The sequence below is a fragment of the Plasmodium gaboni genome, chromosome 10, assembly GCF_001602025.1.
Source record: "Plasmodium gaboni strain SY75 chromosome 10, whole genome shotgun sequence".
NCBI lineage: Eukaryota > Apicomplexa > Aconoidasida > Haemosporida > Plasmodiidae > Plasmodium > Plasmodium gaboni.
The window spans coordinates 640,794-667,500 of NC_031490.1; the positions used below are offsets into that span (position 1 = coordinate 640,794).

The window sequence follows — 26,707 nt, forward strand, 5'->3', positions numbered from 1 at the left end:
GAAAAAAAAAAAAAAAAAAAAAAAAAAAAAAAAAAAAAAAAAAAAAAAAAAAAAAAAAAAAAAAAATTAAAAAAAAAAAAAAAAAAAAAAAAAAAAAAAAAAAAAAAAAAAAAAAAAAAAAAAAAAAAAAAAAAAAAAAAAAAAAAAAGAAGAAAAAGTTACTGTAAAATATGTTTTTATCAAATTGAAAACAAGCATATCTAAATAATTAAAATGGATTAAATATTTATATAATATAAATTATATATATTATATATATATAATTATAATATTAGTTACCTTTGTTTTTCTTTTCTTTTTTTTTTTTCTCAATATATAATATTTATATATATATTATAAATGTATAATAATATATATAATTATAATTATTTATTTTATAACAACATTTTTTTAAAATCAAGCAAAATAAAAAAAAATAAAAAAAAAAAATAACATTTTTATATAATTATAATATTTCTTTAAATATATTAAGATATTTAAGCTTATTATATATATTATATATATATATATATAATATTTATACTTGTTAGATTATTTTTTTATAGGTTAAACCTTCAATTTTATAAAAGGATGAAATCACAATGTTCTTTTTAAAAAAAATAAATATATTTATATATATATATATATATATATATATAATATATCATTAAAAAAAAAAATAATTTATATGTGCCTTTTTTCTTCATCTGGGTGTTTTTTTTTTTTTTTTTTTTTTTTTCCTCTCTTTTTTTTGTAATAATGGAAAAACCCCAAAAAAAAAAAAAAAAAAAGGGGGAATTAAAAAAATGTTCATGTGATAATATTATAATATAAATCTATACACTTTTGTTGTTATAGTTTTTATTATATATATCATTCATATTATTATTACAAAGGATTATTTTATATATATAATATAATTTTTTTTTTTATTATTTTTATATATTATTATTGTTATAAAAAAAAAAAAAGAAGTTCGTATTAATTTTTATTATTTTTATATATTATTATTGTTATAAAAAAAAAAAAAGAAGTTCGTATTAATGTATATACAAAAATACACAGATAAAAGAAAACTATCTATTTTAATATATTTTAAAAGTGTGTTAACTCTTTTTAAAAGAGTCTTTTTAGTTATTAAGGTTTTTATCATATATTATCTATAAATTATATAATTTTTGTATATAAAAAAATAAAGGAACATATATATATATATATATACATATATTATTTATATTAAAGTAACATATTGTTTATATTTTAATCAGTGCTTTTTTCTTTTCTTCGTCTTAAGATTTGATATTACAATAAAATTAACCTTCTTCTGATCTTACTATTGTGTTAGCTAAAAAATAATATTTTGTTTTTTAGTCGTTAATTTAAAAAGTCATACATAATTTATAAATATAAATAAATAAATATATATATATATATATATATATATATATATTTATATGTATGTGCTGACAATTAATAATATATTATTTAATTATTAAAAAATAAAAAGACAATAATCTTAGAATCGTGCCTTTTGTTTTGTTGTTCTATAAAAATGGATAATTTAACTTTAAAATCTTTTTATAAAAAGAAAAAGCAATCTTTTAATATGAGTAAATGAGAAAGTTTTCTTCTGTAACATTAATATATATATATATATATATATATATATTTATATTTATTTATTTTGATTATTACCATGTACAGTTTATTTGGACCTTCGAAAAACAGTTATGGCAGCGAAATGGAATCAAGGGTTTGTTTTTTTTTATTTCTTTTAAATTTAAAAATTATTCTACACAATGGAAAATATATATATATATATATATATATATATTTTATTTTATTTTATTTTTATTTTTTTTCTTTTAATTAAGAATAAATAAGATGGCAGAATCTTTGGAAAACAAATTATTGGTGCTTATAAGGAATAATACTTATTGTTATTAATAAAAATTTACATAAAGAATTAAAGAGAAATATCCTATATCACATATAGACAATTACACACATATATATATATATATATATATATATATTTTTGTGTTTGTAAAAATGTTTGTTCTTTTTATATATATATTTTTTTTTTTTTCACAGGCGATGTTATTTCTTACTTCTAACTATTATCTTATGAATAATAATAATATATTCTTAAAGCATGTTGATAAATATTATAAGGGTATAAAAAAAAATAACAAAAAAAATATATATACAGACAGGAGGATATATAAAATACTACTGAAAAGAATAAATTATAAATTATATAATATATTTTTAAAAACTTTGAAACATAAAGAAAGAGAGAATATACCTGATATTAAATATACACTTTATAATATAAATATAAACAAAAATTTACAAGAGGAATATTTAAGTAATATATTTGATAAGTATTTTAAAACACTATTAAGTTATTTACCACAATATAAAGGTAAATGTATAATTAATGAATTTTATAATATGGATTTTATATTTCATAGGAATTTAAAAATTATTAGAAATATAAAAAAAAATAATAAATATATTATTTATCAAATTTTGTTTTTATAATCACAAAAAAATTAAATATATATATATATATATATGTTATATATGTATGTATATATTTTTTGAACCAATCGGGTTAAAAATTAAAAGATATTATTTTTTTTTTTTTTTTTTTTAATAACAAATTCAAATACTTCAATACAAAGATATTAATATTGAATATACATTTATTGTTTCTTAAATTCATATTTTTTATTTTCATAAAAAAGATCAGTTTTTGCACTTCCTAGGTTTACGATTTTGGGGCACCCATCCCTCTACAAACAATAAAACGAATTAAATGTTCACATATAAATAAATATATACATATATATATATATATATATATATATGTTTATGTTTGTGTGTTTATATTTTATTTTTATTTTTCTTCTTACATCTTTTTCACATAGACAACATTCCTTACAATAATATGCGTCGGATATTCCTGTGCCTCCACAAATAATACATCGTCCCTTCAAAAAATAAAACAAATAAATAAATTAACAATTTTAATGATCTTTTTGAATTATTTAGCAATATATTATACATAAATATATATATATATATATATATATATATATATATATATATATATATTTATATTTATATTTATTTTGTTTTATTTTTTCTTTCATACTTGATAACTTCCATAATTACATTCGTCACATATACGTACTAGTGTATATGGCCTTACATAGGAATCACAAATTGGACATTTACCATCACATTTTTCACATAATCTTCCAATAGCTACATAAAAAAAATTATATAAATATATTATATAAATAATATATTATATAAATAATATATTATATAAATATATTTTATATATATATTATATATTCATGTCCATTCATTTTGACCACATTTATATTTATCATGTCAAATAAATAAATATGTATGTATATTAACTTTATATTAATATTTTATATTCTTTTCAAACATTAGTCATTTCATTCATTTATATTTTATTTTTACCTATGCCTGGTTGCTTTCGGCACATAATTAAATCAGGATCTACATTAAAAATAAAAAATATATATATATATATATATATATATATATATATAATAATATACATGAATATATACATATATATATATTTTTCATATTACGATGTTTTGCTGCCATGGTTTATTTTTAATTTTATTATTTTTTTTTTTTTTTCCCTTATTATAAAAATTTTTAATTTCTATATATATATATATATATATATATATATATATATAATATATTTATATTTATATTTATATATCCCTATTTATTTTGTTTTTACAAACATTTTTCTTCTACACGTAATTGCAAAAATACAACTCCTATTTTTTTTTTTCCACTCTTTTAATAATATGTTAATATATATATATATATTATAAAAAATGGATATACAAATAATTTCAAATAAATAATAAATACATAGTTATAAAATAATATATTTTTTTTTTTAACATGTAAAGAAAAAATATATAATAATATATGAAGTTTAAAAATTTTTTTTTTTTCTTATATATAAAAATGTCATACGGAATATGTAAATATATTTATATATATATAGAGCAAATTAATAATGATGCATATGTTATATATATATATATAAATAAATATATATAATATATATATATATATATTTATAATATATATATATTTTTTATTTTATTTTTTACCCTCGAAGTGATAAAAAAAAAATACTTTTACATGTCAGAAAATTATTATGTTAAGATTATAAAAAATTAAGCACTCTATTTTTTTATTTTTTATTTTATATTTTTTGTTTTATATTTTTTGTTTTATTTTTATTTACAAATCAATTTATAAACCTTTCTTTAAAAAAAGGGGAAAAATAAAATATTTTAATCTTCGTCTTTAATATACATAAAATTTAACAAAAAAAAAAAAAAAAAATAAATAAATAAATATATATATATATATATATATATATATAATATAACATATAAATATAAGCTATTATAATAAAAAATTTTTTTTATTTATTTCTCTTCATTTAGATATTCATACTAAAATATAAGCGGATCACATTTGATATCCACGACATAATGATACAATCGAGGTGCATATGATTTGACCCGTTCCACATGACTTATTGCTATATTCCAAAATATATTATTTTTAAGATTGTCATATAATGCTATTTTGAATATTTCTATCAAAGTATATTGAGCAAAGGATAAATTATGTGGGATGTTATTTCCTATATATAATTTACTCTTACTATTTGAATTATAGTAATTAATATTATTATTTTGATGATGGTCTTTATTTTTTTTGATTTCTTCCACATAATGAGAATCTTCAATTTTATTTACATATTCTTGAACCATCTGAACCTTTGTCAATTTATTTATAGAAGATATATTTACATTTTTCTTTTTTAAAATATAATCATATGTATTTATTGATGAAATACATACATGCTCATCAAAAATATGCTGACCAATACCATGAATATGTAATATACCTCCACATTTATTATCTAATAAAAAAAATGCATTCTTCCAAGCGGGCTGACTATGTGGTAAGAGTCCAACTATTATTCGATGACACTTCCTTACCATCTGAACATTTTTAGATAAGATAAATGAATTCTGTTTTATAATAAAAATATTTTTCTTATTAATATTATTTAGTTTTATTGATTCTCTTAATAATTTTAATGAATTTGGATTAATATCACATGCGAAATAATTATTTATTTTCTTCTGAGCTTCTATACATTTTAATAAAGGTAAAGTAAAATAACCAACACCACAAAATAAATCCACCACATTTTCTTTTATATTATCATCACTTTTTTGATTTAACAAAATATTCTTATTTTTATTATTATTTTTATTATTATTATTACTTATAATATACATATTTTTCATTCTTTCCTTTTCTGTACCATTTCCTGATGAAAACATACATTTTTTTAAATCCAATTTATATTTAATTTTATTTTCAATATGTATAGTTTTTAAATTTTTTCCACATACAATATGTATTTTATTTTGTCTTAATTTACCATGTACCTTTTCATATAATGCAATACATTTTATCTTTCTTTTCTTTTTTATTATTTCATATTTTCTATTCCTCTTAATTATATCCCTAAAAATATTCTCATCAAACATTTTTTCTTTTCTTCTATATAATAATATATTTATCTTATTTGTTATACATTTTTTATTTAATTTTACTTTAATATAAAATGTTTTTTTCCCTTTCTCCTTTTTTTTTAATGACAATATATTCTTATTATTAAAAATATCCTTATTATTAAAAATATACTTATTATTAAAAATATACTTATTATTAAAAATATACTTAACAGCTAGCCAAAATCTCTTTACTTTCTTAATATAATATTTATATTTATATACATCATCCAATAAAAAACATGATACCAATTTATTATTTTTCTTCTTATTATTATGATTATATGAATAATATCTAAATGTCTTCCTCTTACTCCTCCTCCTTTCTATCATTTTATTTATTTTCTTCTTATATTTTTTTAATTTATACTCATATAATTTATATAATTTCATTATACATTCAAAATATTTATAATGAAATATCAAAATGTTCCCTATAATTTCATATTTTCTATATCCTTCCATAACCATTTTTTTTTCTGAACTGTTCAGGTAATTTTTCATTTTCTCATTTAAAAATTTATAAAATAAAATTCTTAATTTCTTTTTTAAAAAAGTATCACCATTTGGACTTTTTATATTTTCTTTGTATGTTCCATTATATATTTCACATATCACTTTTTCGTAATAAAAAATATTTCCATCATTACATTTTTCTATCTTATTCAAAAGGACATTTTTAAAGTAGTCATCCTTTTTTAATATATCATCATCAATTTTTTTTTTTATAGGCACATAAAAAATTTCCTCTTCACACATAATGTTATTATATTCTTCATTATGTTCATTTCGTGTGTTATTATAAATTTTTAATGAATTATCGAACAGTTTCTTGTTCTCTAAATATACTTTAATTTGTTTTACAAATTTTTTATCTTTAATAATTATATACAACCCTATTTTTATGTTCTTCTCAGGAGAACAAAATGTTCTTTTTCCAAAGTCACAATTTCTGTCCTTTTTTTCTTCCTCAATAATATAAGGCAATTCATTTTTTCCCTCCTCATCTTTTATATCATCCCCTTTTTCATCTTTATTTTTTTTTTTTTTTTCAAATACCAAAATTTCCTTTTTAATACCTTCCTTATGTTCATTTCTCTCCACCAAAATGTTATAACTACTATAATTATTATTATAATTATTATAATTATTATTATAATTATTATTATCATTATTATTATAATTATTATTATTATTATTATCATTATTATTATTATTATTATTATTATTATCATTATTGTTACCACAATTATTTTTTATCTCATTATCACACGTTGCTTGCACTTCCTTCTCTTCTCCATGTTCAGAAAAAATCAGTACATCCTTTAATTCTTTATGTTGCATACTTTTCATAATTGCACTGAAATTACTCCATATTGGCACGTCAAAAAAACTACCAAATGTAAAAACAGTACAACCACCCCCTATAATATATACACAATTATTTTCACTCACAACCTTTGAACGAACATACATATTTTGAAAAGTGAAAGTTCCTAAATAATTCCACTTATTCGTTTTCATATGAAATAACCATACATCATTTAATGTTCTATGTATATTTATACCTCCTACTAGTATAAAAAAATTATGGTTAATCAAACAAGTCGAATGAGAAAATCGATCACTTGGATAAGCTTTTAATTCAATATTGTCATCACCTATGCATTTTGTATAAAAAAAATTATCTTTTTTTATGTCATAAGTATACAAATACTTCATTTTTTTACAAACTGCAGTTGAACTTAAATTGGGCATATCAATTATCATACCATCACTAAGGTATACATTATTATTACCACTATGATTATTATTATTATTATTATTATTATTATTTTCATCATATTCATATTCTTGTGTATAATTAGCTTTATCATTGTCTTGATAACCCCCAACTACATAAATAAAATTTTTCTTCTTGTTATATATTAATGAATGATTATTAATACGACATGCCTCAATTTTTTGGGAACAATTTTTTTTATTCCATTCAATGTGAGCTATTCCTTCATCCTCCAAATTTAATATTATTTTGCCTTCCCATATATCATTCAAAATTTCATTCTTTTCATTAACCCCACCGTATGTATAAAATACATATATGCTCTTACTTTTTTTTATATATCTTCTAACAAATACGGACGCATGTCTATATCTGGGGCAAGGCGCTTCCTCATTATTAAAATAAAATCTATTGTCATCACTACATAATAAATTATCATTATTATTTTCAACATTAGTGTACTTTTTTACCATGGAATGTTTAGTAGTGTCCATTTTTTGTTCCATGTTTTCTAAAAATAATACATCCTTATTTCTTCCAACAAAGGAATTAGTTCGATTTGCCCTTATCCAAAATTTCTCTTTAATATTATACACCCAAACCATATTGGTACATTTTTTTGGATTCTGCCTCCCACCAAATATAAAAGCAAACTTTTCATCCAATTGTATAAAATTATGAAATACTAAAGATGGGAGGTCTGTGTCATATATAAAATGTTTCTTATTTATTACATCATATATTTTTAATTTATTATTTCGTATACCTTTGGAAAATCCGCCAAACATATAAATTTTATTTTTTTGCATGAACATGTCATGTCCCCATACCAAAAAGTTCTGAACGTTCATATTATTTCCTAAAATTTTCCATCCAATGAATTTGTCATTTTTATTTTCATTTATTATATAACCTTCTTCATTTAATTGGATATTATATTTATTTAAATCTATTTTTTTTTGCTTTTCCTTTTTTATTATATTTACATCATTTTGTTTATTTTCATATGTTATTTCATCTTTTAAGTTACAACCTATTTTATCCGGTTCTGTTATAGTAGAACAATTTCCATTTGGTATATTTTTTTTACCTGAACAAGTAAGGTAAAAATTATTTGTTTTATTATTTTTTTCCAGGTGATCAAAAATATTTATATTATCTTGAACATTATTTTTTCTATACAAATTATTTTTTTTCTTTTTTTTTTCTTTTTTTTTTTTTGTTTTTGCATTACTACTTAAGTTATTTTCTATGGAGGAAAGCATTTCCCTATTTATTGAAACAAATTGATAGTTTTGTTCGTGTTCTTTAAATTGTTTAAAGCACTTATAAAAATTGACAAGTTGTGATAAATTTTTGGATAATTTATTATTACAAATATGAATGATATCCATTAGATTTGTATGTTGTAATGTATGATGAATATCTCCTAATAGATGTTCTAATCTCATGGATCCTCTTATAGCTACAGTTACATATTTATTAAAATTTAGAATACCACTTTGTTTTAATCCTGCATTTTGCGCAATTTTTAATAATTTTAATGCACTTAAGAAAGTGGTACATTTAATGTGTATTATAAATGGTTCAAATTTTATATATATATTTCTTTTGTTTTGATTATTTAATATATTAATAAGTTGATTATTTTTTTCTTTTTTTTTCATACCTTCATTATCACTCATGGTGATTATAGAAGAGTTTATATTAATATCATTTTGTAATGAATATTTTTTTTTTGTACCCATGAAATCAAATGAGATATTTTTATAATAATTTTTTTTTGGGTTAACATCAAAATAATTTTGAAACATTTCTTTTTTTAAAATATCTTTTATTACATTTATATCATATTCTAAATGTTGATGTGAATGTGTGGAATATAATATATGTACATTTTTTTTATGTATTTTTTTTTTTTTTTTTCGTACTTTTTTTTTTTTATATTCCTTATTAATATAAAATATATTATCTTTAAAATTTTGTTCATCATATATATCCTCAGAAATATTTGTTTTTTTGTTTGAAACATTAAAAAAAGAGGATATATGATGATCAGAACAACAATTATAATTATCTTGGTTATTTTGTAAAATAAAATTTTTTTTAAAATGCGAAAGAAAAACTTCATCTGTTTTATATATATTTGATAAATGTGTATTACTTAAATGATTAGATATATTTTGTTGTTTTTTATTTTCTTCAGAAATATCATTATTTTTAAAATTTTTTTGATTATCATATTTATTATTATTTATATGTACTTCTTTAAAAATAACCATTCTACCTGAACAGCAAGAAGTTGTATAATAATATTCATTTTTATTTATTTCATATACACAAGGATATATTAATAAGTCGATACTTTTTTTTATTGATTTATCATCTATATTATTATATACATTTTTTTTTTCTATAATTTCCTTAACTACTTTTTCTATATATTTTATATTTCCGTTTTTAATACACTTGTTAAGAAATAATTTCTTTTCCTCACAAACACAATTTTTATATGCATTAATAATATTTAAATATAAAGTATATATATCATTCTCACAATTATTATATATGTCTTTATATTTGTATACATCTTGATCATCATTAATAAGAGTTAAAACGTTTCTTTTTTTTTTATAAAAGCTGTCCATTGTTTTGGAACGACTAATGAAAAATATGTGTATATGACTAAAATATATATATTACAAAATTATAAATATATATATATATATATTTATATATATATATTTTTATATATATGTGTTTATTTTTTATGTGCAAGCATAAGGATACTTTATTAAAATTATTTTATTTTATTTTTTTTTTTTTTTGACAAATTATATATTATTATCTTCTCTTTTGAATTATAGATTTACAAAATTGTTTTGTGGGAAATATAAATATATGTATTATAACATAAATATATTTTTATTTATACACAAAAAAAAAAAAAAAAAAAAAAAAAATATGAGAACTTATATAAACACATATTAAAAGGAAGAATATATATACACACATATATATAAATATATACATATATGTATATATGTATCATATAAATTATTTTTTCAACTATAAAAATATATATAACCTACATATTGTGTTAATATATATACAAAGAATAGCACTTGATCCTTTTTTTTTTTTTTTAAATTAACATATATATATATATACATATACAGATATATATCACCTTTTTTAAAAATTATTAATTAAACATATATTTTTGGTTTATACCTTATATATAATTTGTTTTGTGAATTATAAAAAAAAAAAATAAGTGTTATTTTTATATAAATGTGTGATTACATTCAAACACCTTTTTTTTTCTTTCTTTTTTTTTTTTTTTTTTTTTTTTTTCTTATTTTAAAAATTATTATTTTAATATAATATAAATAAGAAATTGTGATATTTAAATGTTATAGAAATATGTTGTTTTTTCTATATTATAAATACATATATAAATATATTTATATATACATATATTTATATATATATATATATATATATATATATATATTATATATATATTTATATGCACAAAAGAAAAAACATATAACCAAGAACCAAGTATTCACAATTTAAATATAAATTATATTATATATATATTATAATATATTATTTTATAGATAAACACAAACTTAGTGGTAATAATATAACATATACAGACGAAACATATAAATATATATATATATATATATATGTATATGTATATATTTTTTTTTTTTTTTTTTTTAATTCTATATATAAACTTATTTATATATATATATTATATATATAGCCACCTTCTATATTTTATGTAAAAAAAATAGAACATATATATAAAAACAAATAAGAAAAAAAATAATACCATGTATTTTTAAAAGTCATATAAGTATAAAAGATATATAAAATATATATATATATATTTATTTATTTATATATTTAATATCTTTTTATGTTTAAAAGTTATTTAATATTATATAAATAAATATATTTTATTGTTAAAGAATATATCCCCTACATATAATCTATAAAAATACAAATCATGAAAATTTAGAGGATGTTATTATTTAAAGAATTATAACATGATTAAAATAAATTTATTCTCTTTTTTTTTATATTTATTTTGTATTTTTTTTTTTTTTTTTTTTTTTTAATAATTTTATTTTTAATTTTATAATAATGTATTATATTTATAAATATATCCAAATGGAATTAATTTTATATAATATTATAATATAAAATTATATTCTTTGCATGTCATATATATATATATATATATAAATATATATCATTACATACATGTTTATAAACAAAATACAATAATATTAAATATAACAATATGATTGCTATTTTTATATATAATTATATAAATAAAAATTTTTATAAAATATGAATTTTATATTATATTATATTATATTTATATAATGCTTTGTTTTTTTCATTTATATTTATATAAACAATAAAAATAAATATATATAATAACATCATTTATGTAATTATAATGATAATTATATTATAAAATAGCAATATTAATATTATACTTACTATATAATATATATATATATATATATATATATATATATGTTTGTATATAATATTATAATAATATAATAAAATAAAAAAACTTAAAAAGGAATTTTTTATATATATATTAAGTATTTATTATATATATATTTATAAAAGTAACATCTTTTACATTTTAAAATATAAATACAAAAAAAAAGATATCTCATTATATAATATATATATGTGAACATTTTTTTTTTATTATATCGTTTAATATTTAATTCTTAATAAAAAAAAAAAAAAAAGATAATTCATAAAAAATTCATCCATATATAATATATTAAAATATTATATACATATTATATATATACATACATATATATAATTATATATATATATATAATATTTTTATAAAAATGATATATCCAACCTCTGCATAAAGATATATATAATATATATATATATTTATATTTACATATCAGTTATATATATATGTATGTATCTCCTTTTTTAAACACAATAATATTATATTATATTATATATATAATATATTGTTTTTTTTTTTTTACATTTAAAAAAATAAAATATCAAGTGTCTCTTTTTTTTTTTTGTAACAGCTCACACTCTGTATGACATAACAACAATTTGATATTTATAGTTTTTTAAATATTGAAAAAAAAAAAAAAAAAAAAAAAAAAATTAAAGTTTATGTGTAATATATAATATATATGTTATATATATATATATATATGTTTTTTTTTTTCTTTTTTTATATTACAATTTGCATATTAAAAAAAAAAAATTTATTTTTTCACCTTCTTTATTCATCATCCGTTATATTATATATATATTTATATATATAGCGTTAAATTAAAAAAGTTAATTTTTTAAAAAAATATTCATACATTTTATAAAAATAAAAAAATATACATTCTGATTATATATATTATATATATATATTAAATAGTGTGTTTATTTATATGTGTATGATTTTTTTATTTTGAACTGTATGCATAATAAAATATATATAATATATATAATATATATAATATATATATATATATATATATATATTTATTTATTTATAATTTTTTATTTTTTTCTCCTTTGGTGTGTCTATTTAAGATACTGTCGTAATAAGAATATAAAATGTATTGATCATATTTTTATATAATTAGTATATTAACCCTTATCATTTTTTATAATATATAATATATATATATGTAGTATAAATGTTTAAAATATAAGTATATATATTTTTTTACCCCCCACATATATATAATATATATATATATATATATGTTTATATTTATTTATATTTAATAAATGCAAGGTTGATGAGGCATTAAATAAAATAAGATATAATTTTTTACTCACTTATATAATAATTTTTTTTTTTTTTTTTTTTTTAATACATGTATTTAAAGCTATCGAAATATAAAATATAAATAAATATATTATATAAATAAATATAAAATATAAATAAATATATTATATATATATATATATATATATATATATTTATTTATTTATATATATATTTATCGTGCCATTTGCTTAAGATTTATATATATTTTTTAAGATAATAATATGGAAGATCCCGAGCCTGAGGATGAAGGCGAGGAATATATAGTAGGAAAAAATATAATTCATAATAATATTTATAACCAGAATTTTATAAAAAAGTTTCTTTTTGAAAATATAGAAAGAAATGAAATTAATAATTTTAAAAGGAATAAAAAAAGCAACAAGAATAAAAAGTTTATTATCCATTTAGTACCGTCAAAGAATTCTTCTTTTTATAATTTTCTTAAAAAGAAAAAAAATGATGTTTTAAAAAAATATGGACAAGATGAAACATATAAATATGATATACATATAAGTGTTACTGGATATTTTTGTTGTGATAATATAAATGTATTTATAAAAACATTATATCACTTTATGTTTCAATATTTAAAATTGTATTATACTTTTAAAAAAATTATTTTTAAAAATTTATATTTTCATATATCTTTACCTAACAAAGCTGATGTAGAATCATTTATTTTGAAAAAAGGTAAAATAAAATATCAGATTAAAAAAGAAGACACAATAAAAAATGTGAGTAGGACCATATTTAAGAACCAACCTAATCATTATGATGAGGAGGAATATATTCCTCCAGAAATTTTAAATCAAAAACACCACATTGTAGATATAAAGAAACAAGATCTTACGTATACAAAAAATATTGAAACTTATCAATGTGTTGAAAATGTAGATTCTCATTATATTAAAAAAAAACAAAAAACAAACAAAAATTCTGAACCTATCAAACAGCATGTTCTAACAACAAACGATGGTTATGTTATAGTCCCTATACATTGTGAGTGGTTGAAAAGAATATTAGATAATTTCTTTTTTATAATAAAAAATAATAATGTCATATCTTATAACACAATTACGAATGATATGTATACCATAAATAAAAACATATCTAAATTACATGACAGTATGAAAAAAAAATATATATGTTTTAATAATAATAATAATATGTTATCTTATGATCCTTATAAAAGTAGTTTATTATTATTAAAACATGAGGATTCTAATTCTAATATACCTTCAAACATAACATCTAATATGAATAATGGTTTAGATGTTATATCTTCTTCCAACAAATCTGATAGCTTAATAGCTCAATATTATATCAACAATAATAATAATAATAGTAATAGTAATAAAATGTTTTATAATAATGACGAAATGAATAGTACATATTTTGTATATACGAATTGTGATTCTAATACTCTTATAGATAATCTATCGTTTAATAAAACCATTAACTCATTTCAAGATAATCACATGGGTAACACATTAATATGTAATAATAACAACAATATAGACATAATGAATTATAATAATAATAATAGTCATAATTTTTTTAAACATGCTAATCATGTGGATATTAACCTTAGCAGTAATAAAAGTGATAGTAGTGATAAAACAAATAATTCAAAGAAAGAGAAAAAAAAAAAAAAAAGTAATAATAATAATAATAATAAAAAAACAGATTCACATAGAAAAGATGCTATGAATAAAATGAGCTACACATATAACAATTTCAAAGTAAACGTATCAGATTTTAGAGTAAAGGATTGTAATCATATATCCTTAGCATGCAATAGAAATAATAAATATATACAAAAAAATATTGCAAATATGTATAAAGATATAAAATATTATTTCTTAAATTGTTCTTGGGATCTTGTTATGTTTGAATGTGATCAAAATGTTTTTCCTCAGGCGAATAAACAAAATAAATTTTTAAACGAAATTTTTAGAGTCAAAAATTTTGCAGTCTCCTAGAATAAAATAATAACAATTAAGTGATATATATATATATATATATATATATATATATGTATGTATGTATTTATTTATTTTTATTCATACATATCATTTATGTATGTATCGTATCTCCACCTTAATGTTTCCAATTTAATCATATTCCATATTAATCATTTATTTAATATATATATATTTTTATTTATTTATTTATTTTTTGTGTTGTAATGTTATTTATACAAATTTAAAAGTAAGTGTGCATGTATGTTTGTTATGTACTCACACATATATATACATGTATTTATTTATTTATTTATTTATAACTTTAAATACTCAAATTATTCTCACTTATTAATAATTTTTTAAAAATATATACCTTTGACGTTTTTCTCATCGATATACAAAATTGTCAAGGTCAAAAAAAAAAAAAAAAAAAAAAAGAAAAAAGAAAATAAAAAAAGCGAACATATAAATAAATATATAATATTATTTATATATTTATAGGTGATATGCTTATATTTATGTGTACCATCCATTTTTTAATTCGTTCTATATATTGAAAGAATAAATATGCCGTTGTATTAAAATATGAATAATAAATTAAATTTATAAAAATTAAAAATAAAATTTTTTTTTTTTTTTCTTCATTTATTTAAAAATATGGATGCATATAATAGGCACACAATACATATACATATATATTTTATACTTTAAAATGTTATATGGAGGAATATCACATTTTATTTATTAAAATAAATATATATATATATATATATATATATATATATATATTTATTTATTTATTTATTTTTAATGTACAACTTTTATCTGTTAATGTTTAAGTTTTATTTTTTATTTTTATTTTTATTTTTAAGAATACCCCTTTGAATATCCTTAATAATATAATATATAAAACATTGTCACACTTAAAAAATAATAATAAAATGGTCTACATACGTGGGTCATCATATAACGCTGAAAAAAATAAAATGACATGTGTCAGAAAAAATGATAACGGCAAATTATTAGATGATAATTTGTATGATGAATTTTTTTCCTTATCAGAAAGAGACGATAACAATGTAGATAGGACGACCCAATATAATGATAAGAAAATAATAGATCATTGTTTATATAACTATAAAATATTACCTACATTAAAAAATAAAAATAAATTGATAAATGTCAGAAAGGAATATGTTCATAATAACATTTTCAGTCATAATTATGAAAAAAAAAAAGAAAAAAATGAGAATCCTGATCATATAAACTTTAAAGGTCAGAAAGCATATTCTGTTGAAAATACATCAATTGATTGTAATAATAAATTTATTTATAGAACTAATTCCTTTAAAAATGATGTTAATTTGTTTAATCATTATAATCATATAAATTACAGGAAAAAAAAAGAAATGGAGATAAAATATAAAAACAAAACAAATAATGATAAATATAAAGAAATAAAAAATATGAGAAAAAAAAAATATATAAATTTTTATGATATTATGCATTGTAATCATAATAACAAATATTACGATGTGATAGATAATAAAAAAAAAAATATTTCATTTTTATTATCATATTCTAATGATAATATATATCGAAACAAACACATGTCCATATTTAATAATATAGAAAAAAGGACGACATATCCAAATTTAAGAACTTTTCAAAGTATTAATAATATAAGTACTAATATAAATTATAAAAAAAAATATTTTGAAAATGTTAGAAATAAATTTATTACACATAATAATTATAATGATATTACAGAAGGTGAGGAGAATAAAATTATTAAAATAAATATGAGTCCTATAGATCATTCTACAAATTCTTCACCTGTTACAAGATATAATAATATATTCTCAGTCAAATTCTTATGTCAGGCTAAATGTTATAATTTAATAAAAATAAGTCACATATTTTTTTCTAAACAAATTACATATAAATGGTTTGATAATTATAATATTTTATGTGCATTTCTGTGTCCAGATAAAGAAGATCATCAATTTTATAGTTCCGCAGATTTTTATAAAATAGAAAATCTTAATTTAAAAAAAAATGTAACATCATCTAAAAGTAGTAAATACATAGTTTTTATATTCAAAAATGGCTCAGTAATCATATGGAAAAATTTTAATAACCATGAAAAAAATGATAATTTTATAAACAAAATATTGCTTTTCTTGAATTCTTTTTCTGATGAATTATTACCAGCATATCTACAACAAGAAGATACCATATTTTATTTTCAAGGAAAAGAACATAATAAATTCAATCATCAATATGTAACAAACATGCAAAAAAAAAAAAAAAAAAAAAAAAAAAAAAAACATATTATAAAAAATAATTCTAAACAAAATGATAATAATAGTTATAATAAAACAAGCAAACAAAGTGAAATGAAAATAAAAAAAAAAAAATTGAAATTTAAAACATCATATGAACAAAAAAGTAAGAAGGACACAAAAATAAACACAGTTGTAAATAATGGTGTTATCTATTTAACCAATAAATCACTAGAACAAAAATTAACTGCATCATTTGCTTTATCACAATCAATACAACTAGATGTTCATGAAATGATGATGGATATTGCAATTAACACACTATTTAAAATATCCAAAGAAATTGCTAACAATGGAACATGTATCATTTCTAAAGAAAAAATAGCAACAATGATGCATGTCTACTCAAGCATTATAAATGTAAATGCAGTTCAAGATTTTTTAGACATTCCAGAATATTTCTGGAATAAGGTAGAATATGAGCACGCATGGTTTGAGGTAATGCAAAAAAAAAATAAAAAAATAAAAAAATAAAAATAAAAATAAAAAAATAAAAATAAAAATAAAAATAAAAAAATAAAAATAAAAATAAAAAAAAAAAATATTATGAACAAAATGATAAAATATTATGAACAAAATGATAAAATATTATGAACAAAATGATAAAATATTATGAACAAAATGATAAAATATTATGAACAAATGATAAAATATTATGAACAAAATGATAAAATATTATGAACAAAATGAAAAAAATATTATGAACAAAATGATAAAATATTATTAACCGTTCATATATTTCATTTTAATATATAATTTTCACATTTTTACATTTTCAGGTATATAAATATATGGAAATTCCTGAGAGGATAAAAATATTAAACAAGAGATATAATTATTACAAGGATTTTTTAAAGGTTATAAAAACGGAGGTATACAATAAGAAAACATTTTACACGTATAGAATTGTAGTGTTGTTGTTATTTATACATGTAATGGCTTTATTATTGAATGATTTTCTTTTTGTAAAATGAAATAAAAAAGAAACAAAACAACAAAAAAATAATACACACATATATATATATATATATATATATATTTATTTATTTATTTATTTATATATTTATATATTTATATGTTTTTCTTTTCCTTTTTTTCGTTCATGACATTGAAATATATATAGTCAGACACCTTTTTACGCACATCGTTTGAATTTTCGACATGTACAGGTGTGCCATCCATCTCACGCTTTTTATCATCATCAACTTTTGTGTGTGCTTCATATATATTTTTTTCCTTCTCATTAAAACATTTTTGCAGTTTGTTATATTTATATATTATTAACTTTTTATCCTTATTATAAATATTCGTATCTGACGTTGTATTATTATTACTTTGAGGTTGTTGTTTGTCTTGCTGTATGTTATTTTCTTCACTTTTTAAAAGATGATTACTTTTTTGTTGTATTAGATGTTTTAAATATTTGATCATTTCTTGCCATTCGTCTGGGTTTTTTTCATAGAAATGTAAAAATAAGTGTAGATCTTTTAAATTACAATATCGTTCAAAATTTTTTTTATTTTTAAAAATGACGCAATCAATTTTTGATAAGATATTATCATTATATATGGTTAGATGTTGAAAAGATTGTAAGATTCTACATATATAATTATAATTAAATGTTATAATTGTTTCTAGGTTTGTTAATATAATGTTGATAATTTCGTCTATATTATTATCTACATATGGTAAGATCGTAAAACATTCTAGAAGTAGTACACATTCTTCAAATGTTATTTTATTTTTTTGTATTTTGTTAGCTAGATATGGTAATAACCTTTTATATATATAAATATAATTAAAATAATTGAATTCTTTATATGCACATGCAAGTTTGACTAGCTGTTTAAATGACAAAAAGGCTAAGCAATTATTTACTTTGGAAAATAGTAAAGGTATAATATTTTGAACAATTTTTTTTTCTTTTTTTAAATGTAAATTATTTTGTTCATAATTAATATTATTTATTTTTAACGTATCGTCTAAATGACAATAAGAATCGTTTGAAAAATATTCTGAATTATTGTAAGATATATTTATATTATTTGGTGTATCATATTTTGTATCTTGTTCGTATGTATCGTTTAGTGGGTATGAATTTGTATTTGTATGTTTGGATTGATATATGTGTATATTTTTTAAATTAGAATGATCATATGTATTGTTATGTCTATTAATATTATGTCTATTAATATTATGTCTATTAATATTATGTCTATTAATATTATTATTATTATCACATGTAGAATTAATTATATAGTCTGTACCACTTTGTAGTACTTCTTCTATGTGCTTATCACTTTGTTCATTTTCATTGCAAATATTATGTTTATCATATACATTTTGTTTCAATACATTATGCTCTAGAGTGGATGAATATGGTTGATTGCTTAAATTCTCTAATGTGCCATTATTAGCTTCAGTCTTATAAATAGACATATAATTTGTGTCTATCATTTGTATGATGGGTTTGATTTGTATGAGTGTATTATATATAGATAATGAATCCATATATTTTATATTTTCAAAAATATATTGTAATAGTTTTATATATAATTGTAAAAATTTTAGATTTACATGTTTTGAATATGCTGATATAATATGACTTACATAATTACATTTCATATGTTGAAAATTATTTAGTATATAAATTGAAGATATATGTAATAAGTGTTCATCATGAATTTTTAGTTTTGACAAAGAATGAAGAATAATAGAAATTTTTTTTAGACCATAAATATGTAAATTATTTTTTATAATTTTTAAAAAAATAGTAATAATTTCATAATCACTATAATTTAATTGTTGACTAGCCAAAATATATTTATAAATATTATCATATACATGTTGATCATATTGTTCTTCATTCATATTTTTAAATATATGTAATAATTTATTTGATAAAAGAGAATATACTTCAAAATTTCTTTCCTTACTTAAAGCATATGATTGTAATATTAAAATAATATCTTCAAATGTGAAATTATAATAAAACTTTTTTATTAAATTATTATAATGTTCAAACATTTTCTTATTTACATAACCATATTTAACACTCTTCTTAATACTATAACTAATATTTAAACCATTCATATTTTCAAAGCAATTTATCATATTATTTTGAAACTCACTCGTACTATATAACATTCTAGATGAGAAATTATTTATTCTTTTTTTTTTTGAAACACATAAAATATATGTATATTCATATGGACCATAAAATGCCCATCTTTTTAAGTAACCACAAATTCTCATCCGCTCAAATAATTTAAGCAATGATAAGATAAAAGATAATGAATAAAAATAAATAAATATATAAATATATAAATAAATAAATATATATATATTTTTTAATTAATAAATATCTACCTTAAAAATATAAATAAATATGTATGTGCCTTTACAAATTTAATATATTTTATTTTCATTATTTGTTAATATAAAAATATTTATAGAAATGTGGCAATATATATATATATATATATATAAATATATGTTTAAATAATATTTCTTTTTTTTTTTTTTTATAAATGAATAATATATGTGTACGTTATATTTATATATAATATAGGAAGTAGTCCCAAAAAAAAAAAAAAAAAAAATATATATATAATATATATATATATATATGTTCAATATATTTTTAAAAACGTGTGTATTATATTTAAAACTATAAATGAACGAAATAATTTTCATAAAACCAAAGTATGATATTTTTTTTAAGGGAAAGGAAAAAAAAAAAAAAAAAAAAAAAAAAAAAAATAAATAAATAATGATTAAATAAAATAATATTATACATATAGAGAGATCATGTTTTTTTTTTTAAATAAAAAATTAAATTTAAGGATCAAATATTACCGGGAAATTTTATTTTATTGTGCAACTTTTAAAGGAATTATATTATATATATATATATATATAAAATGTATTTTATTTTATTTCATTTCATTTTATTATATATATTTTTTATTATGTAAAATAACTTGTGTCATAAACCATATGTTCCAAAAAAAAAAATATAGATATTAATTTATTATTTTAATATTTAACCCAACGAAAAAAAGAAAAAGAAAATATACATATAATATATATTATATATATATAATATTTTGTATATGTTACCATTTTTTTTTTTTTTTGAGGATCTTATCAATTGGCTAATATCATAATTTTCAAGCATACATTTAATTCTATAAAATTAGATACATAATAATTATATATTTTTTTATTGTTATAATATATATATATATATATATATATATATATATATATATATATATATATATTATATATATTATATATATTATATATATATATTTATATATGTTTATATATTAAACATTTTACTCCCTTATAAACATTAATTTCTACATTTATAAAAAATGTAATATATTTTCTTAAGCTCTTTTAAAATTATATATTTATAATCTTTTTAAATAAAATAATAGGTGTATATATAATAATATATTTTAAATATGAAAAATAAAAATAATATATATTATAATATATATAATAATATTTGTCAATACATATATATTTTATATATTTTTAAATATCATTATTTTATTTATATTTTATACATGTTAAAATATTATAAAATATATATAATATATATTATATATATATTATATATTTATATATATATTAAGTATTAAAATGACAAAAAAAAAACAAGACCATAATATGCATTTCTTATATATATATATATAATATATATTATATATATATATATATATATATATATATATATATATATATTTATGCTTTATATATATATAATATTTATATAGTATATATTATTCATGTAATGAACATATGATGAATAATTTTTTTTTTTTTTTTTTTTTTTTTTTAAAATTTTTTTTTTTTTTTTTTTTTTTTTTTTTTTTTTTTTTTTTTTTTTTTTTTTTTTTTTTTTTTTTTTTTTTGTTTAAAATTTTCTTTTTCTTCTTTTTATTTTATTCTTAATATAATATTAAAAAAGTATAATGTATATATATATAATAATATTATTAATATATATTTATTTATTTGTTTTTAAAATTTTTTTTTAAACTTTTTAAACATTTCCCATGTTACATATATATATATATATATATATATATATATATATATATTAATATATATATTTGATTATATAAAATATTATTAAACTTACATTTATGTATATATATTTAAAGGTACATTATTTTTATATTTGTAAATAAATAAATCATATATTTATATATATATATATATATTTTATATGAGAACCCATTTGAGCATTTAAAATATTTTACATATTTAAATATTTTACTGTGTTCTTTTCTTATTATCTTATCATAAGTATATGATTATTTTTATTAACAATCACAATCCTTTTTAATTTTTAAAAGGTCATATGATAAAATATATATATATATATATATATATATATATATTATATTATGTATATATGCTTTTTTTTTATTATCCTTAAGAAGGGGAATATATTTTGAACCTTCCATTTTATTTTTTTACATTTTTTGTTTTCCTTCCTGCTTTTTTCTTGTTCTTCTATTTTATTTTATTTTTTTTTATTTTATTTATTTATTTATTATTATTTTATTTTATTTTTTGGGGGATTATAAAAATAAGAAAGAAAGAAAAAAAAAGAGAAAATAAAGGATATACAAAAAAGTAAAAGGTAATAATAATAATATATATATATAATATATATATGTAAGAAGTTATTTTAGAGGGTGATACAAATTTTGTTGAATTTTTTTTTAAATATATAAAAATAGAAAAAAAACATGCATAATTTTTTATTGATCTATATTATATGTAAAAAGATATATATGTAAACATATATATAAAAAATATATATATATAAATATATATATAAATATATATATATATATATATATATTTTTATTATATAACAACGTTTAATATGTAAATTATAGAAAGCGTAAGCGAATCATATTAAATATTTTATACATATATTTGTATATCTTTTTATATATATATATATATTTTTTCATATATGTATTGAACTTATACGCTTATTTTTCTCTTATATTATTATTTATTTAAAAAAAAAAAAGAAGAAGATGAGCGAACTCCTTATAAGATCAAAAAGTGGTGTTAAATTATATGAGTTTAAGAAATTAGAAAATGTGTATGAAAGTAACATTATATTTGAATATGATGGATGTATAAATGATGCAATATGGTCATATGACGGAGATTCTTTTTTACTTTTACATGCCATAGAAGGGTTATTATTAATTAGTAATTATGAAGAGAAAAAAAAAAAAAAAATCGAAAAGATTGCTTGTATAAATAAATATAAAGAATTATTTGATAATGAGAATATAAAATTAATTAAACATGTTCAATGGTCACCAAATAATAGATTTATAGTTTTTTTCTTTCCATATGAAGAAGAGAAACATAATAAATTAGGTAATTTGTTAGTATGGAATGTAAAAGATAAAAATATTTTATGTTCATTTAAAATAAAAAAAAAAAGTTGTAGTAATTGGCCTGTAATTAATTTTACACATGATGATAATTATTTCCTTCTACAAAAAAAAACAGATATTTATATATATGATACATTAAAATTAATAGAAAATGATGATAATACAGCATATCTAAATAATAATGATATACCTTTGAATTATATTTATACATGGAATCAGCCAAACGTGCTAGCTATTTATATGTCATCATATATGAGTGAAGATAAATGTCGCTTTTTTATAGTGCATACAAAAAATAATTTCCTGGGAGATGTATACATATTTAAAATTAAAGGATTGAATAATAATGAAATTGTAAATTATAATGTCAGAGGGGATACACAAAAATCAAGTGACACCAAAATAAATGACATCAAATCGGATGGCATCAAATCAAGTGACATCCAATCAAGTGACATCAAATCGGATGACATCAAATCAAGTGACATCCAATCAAATGACAACAAAATAGATATTAGTGTAAATATTAAATCACCAATAAATAATAACATATCAGATGTAAACGATACATCGTGTGTTGAAAAAATAAAAATTGAATTACTCATTAGAAAAAGTTTCGACAATTTAGATGCTCTAACATGTTTTTGGTCGATCAGTGGTAAATATTTAATATTCTTAGTAAATACAAATGATACTACAAATAAATCCTATGGTTATTTAAGTAACTGTTATTTTTGTTCATTGGTATCAAAAAATATTCAAATAAAAAGAATAAACGAACAGGTTGCTCAAGATGTGAAATGGAGTAATATAAAAGATGAATTTTTAATTATAGAAGGCAAGTCAGATAATATTATTTTTTTATATGATCATGATTTAAATATAAAATGTAAAATATATTCTCAATATAAAAATACAATAAAGTGGGGACCATTTGGTAGTATGATTGCTTTAGGTGGATTCGGAAATTTGGCTGGAGATATTAATTTTTATTATAAAGAAAAAGATTATAGTGTATCTATAATTAAAAAATATAGAGAAGCATGTACTGTTCTTTGTGATTGGTCATATGATGGAACGTTGTTTATGACTGCATCTACATATCCAAGAATGAAAGTAGAAAATATTTTTAAAATATATACTTATGAAGGTAACTTAGTAAGTAGTTTTAATTTCAATGAATTGTATGATGTCAAATGGAAGAATGTGTTACCAGGTTTTTACAAACAACCAGCTAAACCTCAGGCCAATCTGATAGATAATTGTAATAAAAAAAGTGTCTACAAAATAAAGAACCTCGGTCATCTATTGAATATAAATAATAATAATATGGTAAATAATAATAATATGGTAAATAATAATAATATGATGATAAATAATAATAATAATATCATAAATAATAATATTGGAATGTCCTTTTTAAACGTGAACAATAAAATGATCAACAATAATAATAATACTAATCACATAAATAATAATAACACACCTGCAAATCTTAATAGTTATTCTTTAGATGTATATGATGAAAATAATATAAATATAAATGAAGTACTTGAAAAGGATAAGATAAAAGTAAACAAGGTTATGACACTAACAACCAACACATCAGTATCTAATGTGACAGCTAGTTTAATAAATGGGCATAAGAAAAAAAAATCGGAGAAAGGAAAAAATGCATATGATTGGGATGTTGACTGGAGGAAGAAGAAAAACATGAGTCTCATGAATAATGTGATGAATATGAATGTGATGAATATGAATGTGAATAATATGAATAATGTGAATAATGTGAATAATATGAATAATGTGAATAATGTGAATAATGTGAATAATGTGAATAATGTGAATATTATGAATAATGTGAATAATGTGAATATTATGAATAATAATAATGCCATGAACATAAATAATATTGATATGAATCAACGAGGTGATTATATACCTATTGAACAAACAACACAAGATGATAAAAATTTGACACTTAAAAACGATAAATGCTTGATCAACAACCTAAACAATAGTAATAAAAATATAAACGTAATGATAGACAGCATTAGAAGTACAGACAATTCTGAGAACGCAGTATTGATCTTACAAAATAATTTAAACAACTGTCATGACAAAGTTAATGTGAATGATAATATGAATAAGGACGAACATGTTGTTGAAGAAAAGAAGAAACAAAAAAAAAAAAAAAAAGAAAAGGAAAAAAAAGAAGATAAAGAGAAAGGCAAAGAAATGAACAATGAGCAACATAAAATATCTGAACAGTTCATTCAAATGAATAATATTAATCATAATAATAATAATAATAATAATAATAGTGTGAATGATATCAATATTAATGATCATGATAAATTATATAACAACATCAAACATATCAAAGAACAAAATAAGTTACAAGACATGGGACATGTAAAAACACTCTCTTTAGACGAATTAAATAAAAATAAAGGGAAAGATAATCAAACAAATGATATAAAAAAAGATATAAAAGATAAAGACATAATAGATGATGATCAAGATAAGGAACAAAAAAACAAATTAAAAGATAAAGAAAAAAATGTAGAAGTGGTTGATGGTAATATGAATGAAGAAAAAGATCAAGATAAAAAGAAAAAAAAAGAAAATAAAAATAAAAAATTAAAAAAG

General features: G+C 17.5%; 7 protein-coding genes across 7 annotated transcripts in view; 4 read left to right on the plus strand and 3 right to left on the minus strand.

Annotated features, from left to right (window-relative positions):
* Positions 1 to 1,531: 1,531 nt before the first annotated feature.
* On the plus strand, positions 1,532 to 2,526 carry PGSY75_1018400 (hypothetical protein; the record flags this gene model as incomplete). The annotated part of the gene is made up of 4 exons (XM_018785953.1): positions 1,532 to 1,589; positions 1,684 to 1,732; positions 1,854 to 1,893; positions 2,074 to 2,526. 4 exons carry the CDS (start codon positions 1,532 to 1,534, stop codon positions 2,524 to 2,526), a joined length of 600 nt encoding a protein of 199 aa, XP_018641570.1.
* A 164-nt stretch (positions 2,527 to 2,690) lies between these two features.
* PGSY75_1018500 (putative PHF5-like protein) lies at positions 2,691 to 3,636 on the minus strand (the record flags this gene model as incomplete). Its single annotated transcript, XM_018785954.1, has 5 exons — positions 2,691 to 2,780; positions 2,901 to 2,978; positions 3,143 to 3,255; positions 3,484 to 3,522; positions 3,621 to 3,636. 5 exons carry the CDS (start codon positions 3,634 to 3,636, stop codon positions 2,691 to 2,693), a joined length of 336 nt encoding a protein of 111 aa, XP_018641571.1.
* An 881-nt stretch (positions 3,637 to 4,517) lies between these two features.
* On the minus strand, positions 4,518 to 10,088 carry PGSY75_1018600 (hypothetical protein; the record flags this gene model as incomplete). The annotated part of the gene is made up of 1 exon (XM_018785955.1): positions 4,518 to 10,088. The coding sequence occupies one exon, from the start codon at positions 10,086 to 10,088 to the stop codon at positions 4,518 to 4,520; it is 5,571 nt and encodes a 1,856-aa protein (XP_018641572.1).
* A 3,430-nt stretch (positions 10,089 to 13,518) lies between these two features.
* Positions 13,519 to 15,279, plus strand: PGSY75_1018700 (hypothetical protein; the record flags this gene model as incomplete). The annotated part of the gene is made up of 1 exon (XM_018785956.1): positions 13,519 to 15,279. One exon carries the CDS (start codon positions 13,519 to 13,521, stop codon positions 15,277 to 15,279), a length of 1,761 nt encoding a protein of 586 aa, XP_018641573.1.
* Positions 15,280 to 16,202: 923 nt separating this feature from the next.
* On the plus strand, positions 16,203 to 18,580 carry PGSY75_1018800 (conserved protein, unknown function; the record flags this gene model as incomplete). The annotated part of the gene is made up of 2 exons (XM_018785957.1): positions 16,203 to 18,044; positions 18,386 to 18,580. The coding sequence occupies 2 exons, from the start codon at positions 16,203 to 16,205 to the stop codon at positions 18,578 to 18,580; spliced, it is 2,037 nt and encodes a 678-aa protein (XP_018641574.1).
* Positions 18,581 to 18,677: 97 nt separating this feature from the next.
* PGSY75_1018900 (hypothetical protein) lies at positions 18,678 to 20,861 on the minus strand (the record flags this gene model as incomplete). The annotated part of the gene is made up of 1 exon (XM_018785958.1): positions 18,678 to 20,861. The coding sequence occupies one exon, from the start codon at positions 20,859 to 20,861 to the stop codon at positions 18,678 to 18,680; it is 2,184 nt and encodes a 727-aa protein (XP_018641575.1).
* Positions 20,862 to 23,680: 2,819 nt separating this feature from the next.
* The window catches only part of PGSY75_1019000 (putative eukaryotic translation initiation factor subunit eIF2A), a gene marked incomplete at both ends in the record, with an annotated part of 5,660 nt that continues 2,633 nt past the window's right edge, over positions 23,681 to 26,707 (plus strand). Inside the window, one exon of the mRNA XM_018785959.1 lies at positions 23,681 to 26,707. This exon is cut by the window's right edge and continues 2,340 nt beyond it. Within this exon, the coding sequence (XP_018641576.1) occupies positions 23,681 to 26,707 (3,027 nt within the window).